General features: G+C 40.0%; 1 protein-coding gene across 1 annotated transcript; it reads right to left on the bottom strand.

Moving 5' to 3' along the window:
• Positions 1-393: 393 nt before the first annotated feature.
• On the bottom strand, positions 394-888 carry FERD3L (Fer3 like bHLH transcription factor). The gene has a single exon (XM_043462324.1). It carries the CDS (start codon positions 886-888, stop codon positions 394-396), a length of 495 nt encoding a protein of 164 aa, XP_043318259.1.
• Positions 889-11,846: the final 10,958 nt, after the last annotated feature.

Here is an 11,846-nt window from a genome sequence, read left to right on the forward strand (position 1 = left end):
GAAAGAAAGCAGAGTTAAAAGATAGGACTGCACAGACGCTCCCGAAGTCTCCCGTCTGCGGGGAGGATTAGCTCCCCTCCCGCCCGACAGACGCCGCTTTGGGACGTGGGCCTGGACTGCCCCAAGTCGGTGCTAACTCGTCCTCACTCGCCCCGCCCGCTCCGGCCCCGTACTCCACCGACAGCGATCGCATATATATTAACTCTACGGCTTCCACGCCTCTCGAGGGCTGTGGACATTTTACACTCCAGAACCAAGCTCCAGAAGGCCAGACGTTCTGTCTTGGAGGGCCCCTCCTGGCCTTTCAGTCGCCCCCACTGCGGGGTCTTCAAACTCCCCAAACCCGTGCGCGCCCAGGCGAGGAGCGGGCAGACACGTCCACCCCACCCTGGCTCAGTCGGTGTCCTTCTCCAAGCTCTCCAAGAGCTCGGTCATGAAGGAGATGTAGACAATGGCCAAGCGTAGAGTCTCGATCCGGGAGAGCCTCTTTTCGTAAGCAAAAGTGGGCACCTTCCTCCGCAGCTGATCGAAGGCCTCGTTGAGGTTGAACATCCGCTTCCTCTCGCGGATGTTGGCGGCTTGGCGCTGGGCGTAGGTGATCACCCTTTTCCTCTTGGGGCGGCCCAGCAGGGAGGCGCCTCTCCCGGGCTCCTCTTCCTCCTCGTTTTCCCCCTCTTCTCCTTCCCCCTCCTCTTCTTCTGGGTCCTCTTCCTCAAAACGCGCCAGACTCCGGGGTCTTCCGTCTCGGAGCACAAGGTCCTGGTGGTTCCCAAAGGGGACCCTAGGTGTCAGGTCGCAGAGGAGAGGGTGCCCCGGGGAGGCTAGGGATAGGTCTGCGACGAAGTCCAGGACGGTGGCGTCCACGCAGCTCTCGGGCAAGGCTGCCATCGCGTCTGCTTGGCCCTGCGTCTCATAGGTTTCTCGAAGGGAGGGGCACGCCTGGTGACGGCCTTCCTAACAGCCCTGGATGTGATGGGTCACCATCACCAAAGGGTCAGGGACATTATTATGTATAACCAAGCTGATAACAGGATTAGCTGCACCGATAGGGAAGGCTCTGGCAAGGTCCCTCCTCTCGCAACTGATGGAAGACGACAACCTTGAGAACGCCGGCAAGACTCAAAGGAACAGGCCTCCAATTCTGCGATCCTTTCCGCCCTGCCACCTGGGACAGTTCCTTCTTGGCAACAACCTCCAGCTCTTACCTGCTGTGCTTTTTGTGTGTCTCCACACTCCCGCAGCCAACTAATATTCTTCAAGCTCCTTGTCTCATGTAGTTCTTTAATTTAGCTTTGGGTTTTCAAAGCAAGGATGTTTTCCACCGCTCTGGCTTCTCCTTGGCTCCAGGGTGGGAGTTACGAATCTTGCTACCCTCCGCTGCCAATGGGTGTGAAACAAGTGCATGTGCTTTTAATGATGTTCAGAAGAGGGGCCCTGTCTGCCAGGGGTCGAGGGGAGCTGTTTGTCTGGTATCCCAGTGCAGCGGCTACTGAAAGGCAAGATCTTCCATTAGCTTAAGTAAGCATCGTAGGAGGGGCGAGGGGGCATTCCCCAGAGTCGCTCTTGGAATCCTCTTTCTCTTTCCACTGCAAGGTAAACAGCTCTCCTGCCGCTTTACGAACCCTGGCTTCTAAAATCTGTTTCGCTATAATCAGTCTAACAATTGAGATACTTGACTTTCCTTTCCTAACCTTTATCCCCCACCCACGTAAAGGATCTTACTTAGAGGGCAAAAAGTGATGATGGCAATAACATGAAAAAGGGAAGCTCAGAGGGTTTCTCCCAGCGCGCTTTACTGTATAATCCCCGTGTGGGAGGAAAGCAAACCCTCCCCCCAAACAAAACTTCAGTCTCCTTTCAAAATTGCGACTCACCTTTTGATAAACGAATCGGTCGATAAGCTCACCCTCCGTGGAGAAGTCTTTCAAACTTTTAAGTTGCTGATTGGTATTCCTGAACAAACAATAACCTTGACACTTCTATCTGGTTACATTTCTTCATTACCACCACTCTACAAGATTTAAGAGTAGAAACTCTACTGCATTTTAAGAGGTTTTTTTTTTTTTTTTTTTTTTTTTTGAAAAAAAAAGATTATAAATTTGGTATAACGAAAATTAAATTTTACTGATTTCAAATATATATCATCTATATATGTTTTGTTTTTGTTTTAACATAGAAGGGTTTAGTTTTCTTTTTTACCAATAGCTATATTTAATTATTCAATGTAAAGATTTTTAAGAGATAGGGTGGGGCAGAACAACACCTAAGAAAATCATTTTGAAGATGTATTAAAAGAAAGCTTAAAAAGCTGAGTGCAGAGATGCCTTGGTTCAAGGGAGAAATACGAAGACATCAATTCCTTTTGAGGAGGTAAGTAGTGACTGGGATGCTTAAGTTAGTACATTGGACAGCTCCCAGAAACTGCCTGCTTCTAACAGGTAAGCACAATTTCTTTTCTTTTCCTAGCCTTCCGGTCTGTGAGTTCTCCCAGATACTATTAAGGCAATATAATCTTGGAGTCTTCTTTTGGCTTTCTATTATTTTTCTTATTTTAAAAAAATGTGTCTGGGTTCTCTCCCTTGCTCTTTTGTCCTTTAATTAGTTTTCTTTTCCTTTGCTTGTGTTTACTTTTCACTCTCCAATTTGCATTGTGATAACTCAAGTAGAAAAGAATAAAAATTAATGTCCCTGAAAGATGTAATGAGAATATCTCTGACTGTGATTGCCTATTTGTCTTTTACTAAACTTCTCTCAAAGCCTGAAAAATATAAAAAAGAATTGGAATTTCAACTGTGGCTAAAGAATAAGTAAACCAGAGGATTAATTTTTGTTTTGACAAGCAGTAACATGCTTTCTAACTCTTGTTTAACTTAATGCATTATTAAGCATTTGGATAAATTTTATAGTTTATTTTTAGCTATTGAATGTTTTGCATGACTTATTCTTTCCTTTTTAAATGCATGCATGAGTGGACTGAATATCTCACATAGTGAGAATCTAGTTCTACATCAAACATACATTGGGACATTTAATGAAAGGAAACATGATAGAAATTTAAATTTTAAATTTACTAAAATGAATGTCAGAAACTATCCTGAGACTCTAAAAGACACTTTCCTTAGACTAAAATTCTTCCAAAATCAGATAAGATTGGAAGCATTCAGGATGGTATGGCTGTAGACAGACTAAAATTCTTTGATTTTATCCAAGGGAATGAATATTTCAACCGTCACATCACAAAAAAATGTGTAGAAAAATGAAAGGAGTCAATGCACAGTATTGGTTGAAATATTAATATACTACTGAATTTATTACAATGTCTTACTATGTATACCTGTAACAATAATTTAAAACGACATTCTCAATTTTATCATAAAATCCCAATGTAAACATTTCTGTTTGCCCACAATAATTTGTTTATCTTACAAGGTTCTAATCATGGTGACATAGAGAAAAATGTTAAAATCTAAGTTATCATGATTGACTCTTTTTTGTTTGTAAATGAAATTAATTATAGAACAGTAATAAGTGAAATCATTTTCTGTGCTTATTTTGAAACATCCACTTTATTTTAAAAAATGGTTTTGTGGCTATCCAGTTCCACAGCAAACAAACAGGAAATGTAGTGAATTTGTAGAGTACTATGTGGTTTAAAACAGATCATTTTGTTGGAAGGGACCATTATTTTCATCTCTAGATTTGAAAGTTAAGAGAGTAACATTTAAAAAAACCCCAACTGAGGTTTAAAGGAAGTTTAATTCAAACTTGATTTCTTTGGATTCTAGGCCTATACATAGCTTATAAATTATTCAGTGATCTACATGGAGGCTTTTGGAAAGAGTTTGATAAGCCCTCAACAAATTCTGCTCAAGATCATTTCAGGAAATGATTATGAAGTGACAGTCAGTTCTGCTTAGTTTATTACCTACTTTACCCCTATTGGCCATCATTAAACATTTTGTGTATACAGATGGTCCCTGATTTACTATGGTTTGACTTAAATAAGTTTTTGATTACTATGGTGCAAAAGCAATACACATTAAGTAGGAACTATACTTCAGATTTTGAATTTTGATCTTTTCTCTGGCTAGTGAGATGCAGTAAGACGTGACTTTTGTAATGCTGGGCAATGGAGGCAAGCCATGGTTCCCAATCATCCGTGCTATGGTGAGGGTATACAATCCACTCATTTAAAACCACTCTGTACGCATACAACCATTCTGTTTTTCACTTTCAGTACAGAATTCAATAAACTACACAAAATATTCAACACTTTATTATAAAGTGAGTTTTGTGTTGGATGATTTTGCTCAACTCTGAGCACGTTTAAAGCAGGCTAGGCTAAGTTGTTACGTTCAGTAGGTTAGGTATAGTGAACCTAACCTATAATTTGATATTCAATATCTGGATATTTATCTGGATGTAACCCCATCACAAGCTGAAGAAGAGCTGTTCTCTTATATTGTATTTAGAATCAAAGCAAGAAAAACAAATGACCAAGAAGCAAGAATCGCTGAGGGCGCTGGAGTGTGGGATTAAGGGTTTTAAGGAGAGAAAAGTAGAAAAAAAAGTATTCAGGGAGTAAAGCAAAAAACTTAACTCTCCCAAATTTATTAAAACTCTTCCTTTTCTTCTCTTCTTCATGCCCCTTCTCTTATTATTACAGATTCATTAAGCAATTTTAGGGGTAATGATAAAACAGAACAAAGGCAGATGTTTGTCGTGATTGCAGGGAGGAAAGTCTAACAAACACTCCCTTAGCTGATCTAGAGAAGGGGCCTGCATTCTCTTCTGACTCCGTGCAAATTATGCATGGTTTACGACCTTTGCTGATTTTAGAGTTAGAAGAATGTATAAGCATCTACTTAATTTTCTATCTTAGGTAAACTTTTTTTGAAGTTTAATACATATACTTAAAAATTCATAAGCCGTATATGTGCAGCTTAATGAATTTTCATAAGTAAGCATACTCATGAAACCACTGCCCAAATTGAGAACTATCAGTGGAATGCATCACTGAAATTAGAGATTATGTAAAAACAGGAAGTATGTGATTTGACGCTATTTCAACCACTCCTACAGTGTCCTAACTATATCCAGTCACAGAACACTCTCCAAAGTATTGTTCTTGACTTCTAAGATTAATGTTGCCAATTTTTGAACAGTATATAAAAATAAACTATGTGTACTCTTTTGTGTCTTTCACTCAACATTTTAAAATGAGATTCATGTACATTATTCTTGTTGCTGAATAGTAATCTGTTGTGTGCACATATCTTCTACTGTCTATAAACATTTTGGTAATTTCTAGTTTTTACCTGTTACAAATAGCCGTGCTATGGATATTTTTGTATATAACTTTGATGAGAATATTTATGCTTTCCTGCTTAGTATCACTGATAGCTCAGTTGGTAAAGAATCCACCTGCAATGCAGGATACCCTAGTTTGATTCCTGGGTTGGGAAGATTCACTGGAGAAGGGATAGGCTCCCCACTCCAGTGGGAAGACCACTTTTTGGGCTTCCCTTGTGGCTCAGCTGGTAAAGAATCTGCCTGCAATGTGGGAGACCTGGATTCAATCCTTGGGTTGCGAAGATCTCCTGGAGAAGGGAAAGACTACCCACTTCAGTATTCTGGCCTGGAGAATTCCATGGGGTCAAAAAGATTCAGACATGACTGAGCAACTTTCACTTCTTCAGACACCAAAGTAGAATAGGTTGTGTGCGTGTTCCACTTTAGTAGTTAATGAAAAGTTGTTTCCCAAAATTGTTGTAACAATTTATACTGTCATCAGTGATGTATTAGAATTTCAATTCCTTCATATCCTTGTCAACAGTTGGCATTTTCAAGCTACTGAAGATGTGCCTGCATGTCATATTGTGGATTTGATTTGCATTTCCTTGATGACAAATGAAATTGAAAGCCATTTTGTATTGGTTAGTTGGGTACTGCTCCTTAGTAAAGTGCCCACTTTAACAGGTTTTGCTAATTTTTATAATTTATGTATAATTATATACATAAATTATACATACATACATAATTTCTATAATTTATTGTATATCTATTCAGCTATGAGTCCTATGTCATATATATGTATTACAAGTATCTTCTCCCTACTCTGTGGCTTTCTTTTCCACTTGCTTAATGATTGTCTTTTGATGAAAATAAGTTTTACTTTATTTTTGTTAAGACAAATTTTTTTAGAGCAAAGGATTATAGCAAAATTGAAGAAAAGGTACAAAGATTTCCCATATACATCCTGCTCCTACACGCGAATAGCCTTCCTCATTATCAACATCTCCCACCAGGGTGGTACTTTTGTTACAACTGATGAACCTATACTGACACATCATTATTACCAAAGTCCACAGTCCTATTTTAGGATTCATTCTTGGTGTACATTTTATGGGTTTGGATAAATGTATAATGACCTATATCCATCATTTTAATACAGAGTATTTTCACTGTCCTAGAGCTTCAGTCCTAGAGCTGGCAATGGCACCCCACTCCAGTACTCTTGCCTGGAAAATCCCATGGACAGAGGAGCCTGGTAGGCTGCAGTCCCTGGGGTCTCGAAGAGTCGGACACGACTGAGCGACTTCACTTTCACTTTTCACTTTCATGCATTGGAGAAGGAAATGGCAGCCCACTCCAGTGTTCTTGCCTGGAGAATCCCAGGGCCGGCGGAGCCTAGTGGGCTGCCGTCTATGGGGTCACACAGAGTCAGACACGACTGATGTGACTTAGCAGCAGCAGCAGAGCTTCTTTATGTTCTGCATATTTAACCTGCAGTAATCACTGATGTCTTCATTGACTCCACAGTTTTGTCCTTTCAAAATGTTGTATAGATGGAATCATAAAATGTGTAACTTTTACAGATCAGCTTCTTTCACTTAGTAATATGTGTTTAAGTTTCCTCCATTTGTTTTCATGGCTTTATAGCTCATATCTTTTCAGCACTGAATAATATTTCCTTGTTTAGATATTTATCCATTCACCTACTGAAGGACATTTTGGCTGCTTCCAAGTGTTGGCAATTGTGAATATAGCTGTCATAAATATTCATATGCAGGTTTTTGTAGAGCTAAAACTTCTATCTGCTTCTTTGGATAAATATCAAGGAGCATGACTGTTGCACTGTACGCTAAAAGCATATTTAGCTTTATAAGTAACTACTAAATTGTCTTCAGAGTGACTGCACCACTTTGCATTCCCATCAACAATGAATGACAGTTCCCATTCTCCATATTCTCACCAGCACTTGGTGTTACCAGTGTTTAGATTTTGGTCAGAAGTTTCTAGCTTTAATATAGTCCAATAAATTATCATTTTTTCCCTCATAGTACTCTTTATGTCATGTTTAAGAAATCTTAACATATTCCAAGTGAAGAAAACATTCTTTTTTGTTTTCATCTAAAAGTGTTCCCCCCCCCAATCCCCGCCATCTCACATTTAGAACTCTGATCAACCTAGAAGTGATTTTTGTATGTTGTGAGTAACAGAAGTGGGGGCCAAGATGTATTTGGTTTCCAACAGCAAATCTAATTAATACAGCAACATTATGGAAAAGTCTACCCTTTCCACATCAAACTTATTCTTTATGTGAAAATATTTCCAAATAAAGTGAGTACCTTTTCTGTCTTCTGAGGAAAGTTCAAGGCAAAAATTCAAGAAATCTAAAAGAAAATCAGTTCTATGGTTTGGGCATATTTAGAGATAAGAAAGTCTTGCTTATTCTCAAATGAACATCTGCTATTCTAATTAAAATCCTGAGTCCATATGAAAGTAAGGGTTCCTCAGAATGCTGTAGTTTAGGAATTGGCAAACTTTCTCACATATGGAAAGATAACAATTTAGGCTTTTCATAGGTCACACAGTATCTGTTGAACTAGTCAACTTTGCCTTAAGAGCAAAAATGTAGTCATAGACAATATACAAATGAATATAAATAACCATGTTCTCTAAAACTTTCAGTTCAGTTCAGTTCAGTTGCTCAGTCGTGTCCAACTCTTTGCAACCCCATGAGCTGCAGCATGCCAGGACTCCCTGTCCATCACCAGCTCCCGAAGCCTACCAAAACATATGTTCATTGAGTTGGTGATGCCATCCAACCATCTCATCCTCTGTCATCCCCTTCTCCTCCTGCCCTCAATCTTTCCCAGCATCAGGGTCTTTTCAAATGAGTCAACTCTGTATCAGGTGGCCAAAGTATTGGAGTTTCAGCTTGAGCATCAGTCCTTCCAATGAACACCCAAGACTGATCTCCTTTAGGATGGACTGGTTGGATCTCCTTGCAGTCCAAGGGACTCTCAAGAGTCTTCTCCAACACCACAGTTCAAAAGCATCAATTCTTCAGTGCTCAGCTTTCTTTATTGTCCAACTCTCACAACCAGACATGACCACTGGAAAAACCATAGCCTTGACTAGCTGGACCTTTGTTGATGAAGTAATGTCTCTGCTTTTTAATATGCTGTCTAGGTTGGTCATAACTTTCCTTCCAAGGAGTAAGTGTCTTTTAATTTCATGGCTGTAATCACAATCTGCAGTGATTTTCGAGCCCAGAAAAATAAAGTCAGCCACTGTTTCCACTGTTTCCTCATCTATTTGCCATGAAGTGATGGGACCGGATGCCATGATCTTAGTTTTCTGAATGTTGAGCTTTAAGCCAGCTTTTTCACTCTCCTCTTTCACTTTCATCAAGAGGCTCTTTAGTTCTTCTTCACTTTCTGCCATAACGGTGGTGTCATCTGCATATCTGAGGTTATTGTTATTTCTCCCAGCATTTTTGATTCCAGCTTGTGCTTCTTCCATCCCAGCATTTCTCATGATGTACTCTGCATACAAGTTAAATAAGCAGGGTGACAATATACAGCCTTGACATACCCATTTTCCTATTTGGAACCAGTCTGTTGTTCCATGTCCAGTTCTAACTGTTGCTTCCTGACTTGCATATAGGTTTCTCAAGAGGCAGGTCAGGTGACCCATCTCTTTCAGAATTTTCCACAGTTTATTGTGATCCACATAGTCAAAGGCTTTGGCATAGTCAATAAAGCAGAAATAGATGTTTTTCTGGAACTCTCTTGCTTTTTCAATGATCCAGCAGATGTTGGCAATTTGATCTCTGGTTCCTCTGCCTTTTCTAAAACCAGCTTGAACATCTGGAAGTTCATGGTTCACGTATTGCTGAAGCCTGACTTGGAGAATTTTGAGCATTACTTTACTAGCATGTGAGATGAGTTCAATTGTGCAGTAGTTTGAGCATTCTTTGGCATTGCCTTTCTTTGGGATTGGAATGAAAACTGACCTTTTCCAGTCCTGGGGCCACTGCTGAGTTTTCCAAATTTGCTGGCATATTGAGTGCAGCACTTTCACAGCATCATCTTTCAGGATTTGAAATAGCTTGGCTGGAATTCCATCACCTTCACTAGCTTTGTTCATAGCGATGCTTCCTAAGGCCCACTTGACTTCACATTCCAGGATGTCTGGCTCTAGGTGAGTGATCACAGCATTGTGATTAATGGTCATGAAGATATTTTCTGTACAATTCTTCTGTGTATCCTTTCCACCTCTTCTTAATATCTTCTGCTTCTGTTAGGTCCATACCATTTCTGTCCTTTATTGAACCCATCTTTGCGTGAAATGTTCCCTTGGTATCTCTGATTTTCTTGAAGAGATCTCCAGTCTTTCCCATTCTATTGTTTTCCTCTATTTCTTTGCATTGATTGCTGAGAAAGGCTTTCTTATCTCTCCTTGCTATTCTTTGGAACTCTGCATTCAAATGGGAATATCTTTCCTTTTCTCCTTAGCTTTTCACTTCTCTTCGTTTCATAGCTATATGTAACGCCTCCTCGGACAGCCATTTTGCTTTTTTTGCATTTCTTCTTCCTGGGGATGGTCTTGATCCCTGTCTCCTGTATAATGTCACGAACCACTGTCCATAGTTCATCAGGCACTCTGTCTATCAGATCTAGTCCCTTAAATCTATTTCTTACTTCAACTGTATAATCGTAAGGGATTTGATTTAGGTCATACCTGAATGGTCTAGTGGTTTTCCCCACTTTCTTCAATTTTAAGTTTGAATTTGGCAATAAGGAGTTCATGATCTGAGCCATAGTCAGCTCCCAGTCTTGTTTTTGCTGACCGTATAGAGCTTCTCCATCTTTGGCTGCAAAGAATATAATCAATCTGATTTCGGTGTTGGCCATCTGGTGATGTCCATGTGTAGAGTCTTCTCTTGTGTTGTTGGATGATGGTGTTTTCTATGACCAGTGTGTTCTCTTGCCAAAACTGTATTAGCCTTTGCCCTGCTTCATTCTGTACTCCAAGGCCAAATTTGCCTGTTACTTCAGGTGTTTCCTACTTTTGCATTCCAGTACCCTATAATGAAAGGACATCTTTTTTGGGTGTTAGTTCTGAAATGTCTTATAGGTCTTCATAGAACCATTCAAGTTGAGCTTCTTCAGCATTACTGGTCGGGGTGTAGACTTGGATTACCGTGATATTGAATGGTTTGCCTTGGAATTGAACAGAGATCATTCTGTCATTTTTGAGATTGGATCCAAGTACTGCTTTTTGGACTCTTCTGTTGACTGTGATGTCTACTCCATTTCTTCTAAGGGATTCCTGCCTGCAATAGTAGATAAAATGGTCATCTGAATTAAATTCACCCATTCCAGTCCAATTTAGTTAGCTGATTCCGAGAATGTCGATGTTCACTCTTGCCCTCTCCTGTTTGACCACTTTCAGTTTGCCTTGATTCATGGATCTAACATGAAAACTTCATGTACAATATTTGACAGTGGGTTGGATTTATCCCTTGAACCTCGATTTGCTGATCCTCATTCTATTTAATAAGTCTATTTCCAAATTCCCTGAGGCTCCTAATATGGACACTTGGTACGATAAGACATTCAGAAATATAAGTGAATCTAAGACTTTTGAGCACATACCTTGCTTATGTGTGCATATGTGTGCTGAGTAAAAGTACTCCCAAAGCAACGGAATCTGTAGCTACTGTCTTGGAAAGTATACTGAGGTGCTATAGAGTAATCCGAATAGGCTGACAGGGAAGCATCCATACCACATTAAAGTCACCACCACCGTGACTAAGGGCTTCTCTCTAGTCCCTGAAAACACATGCTCTGCTGATGGTCTGCTCTTTACAATATTAGTATTACCAGGCTCTGGGAGAATTACATTTAACCAGCAATAAGTAAGGAGGAGGCAAAGGTCCCAGACAGAGTTGGCTTCTACTTTGTGAATTGCTTCTCATTGTAAAAATTCATTCATTCAGTGAAGAGTGCAGCTGTTTCAAGAGGCTTATTCTTTCCATCCTTATTTCTACCTACAAACCCCCTTTTTTTTTTGCCATAGATTGCTGTGGCAGAAACTACTCACTGTTCTCCAGTATATATGTAACCATTTTCCTTTTAGTAAAAGACCCATATACACATATTTCAGCTGAGCTCCACTAAATTTATGCCAACAGGATACATGAGAAGTGATATGTCCAAGTTCACGTTGGTCTCTCGAAACCTTTGCTTACTACTTGGCCCTTTGCCTTCTTCCCACAGCCTAGAATAGGGTGCTTTGATCATGAACTAGTGTTGGCCATACAGACAAGAACATCACCCTATGACAGAGGTTGGGAAACTTTTTCTCTAGAAGGCCAGATAGTATATATTTTAGGCTTTGGTGATCTCTGTCATACTACTTAACTCTACCATTATAGGGTGAAAACCACCATAGATAACATGTAAATGAATGGGGTAGCTGAGGTCTAGTAGAATTTTATTTACAAAAGTAGAATTTGATTCTCAGGCTGTAGTTTGCTGACTCCTGACCTA

Source organism: Cervus canadensis, chromosome 3 (genome assembly GCF_019320065.1).
Source record: "Cervus canadensis isolate Bull #8, Minnesota chromosome 3, ASM1932006v1, whole genome shotgun sequence".
Lineage (NCBI taxonomy): Eukaryota > Metazoa > Chordata > Mammalia > Artiodactyla > Cervidae > Cervus > Cervus canadensis.

What these genes read in the sequence shown, in the direction of transcription:
- FERD3L (XM_043462324.1), bottom strand. Translation starts at nt 888, where the DNA reads ATGGCAGCCTTGCCCGAGAGCTGCGTGGACGCCACCGTCCTGGACTTC.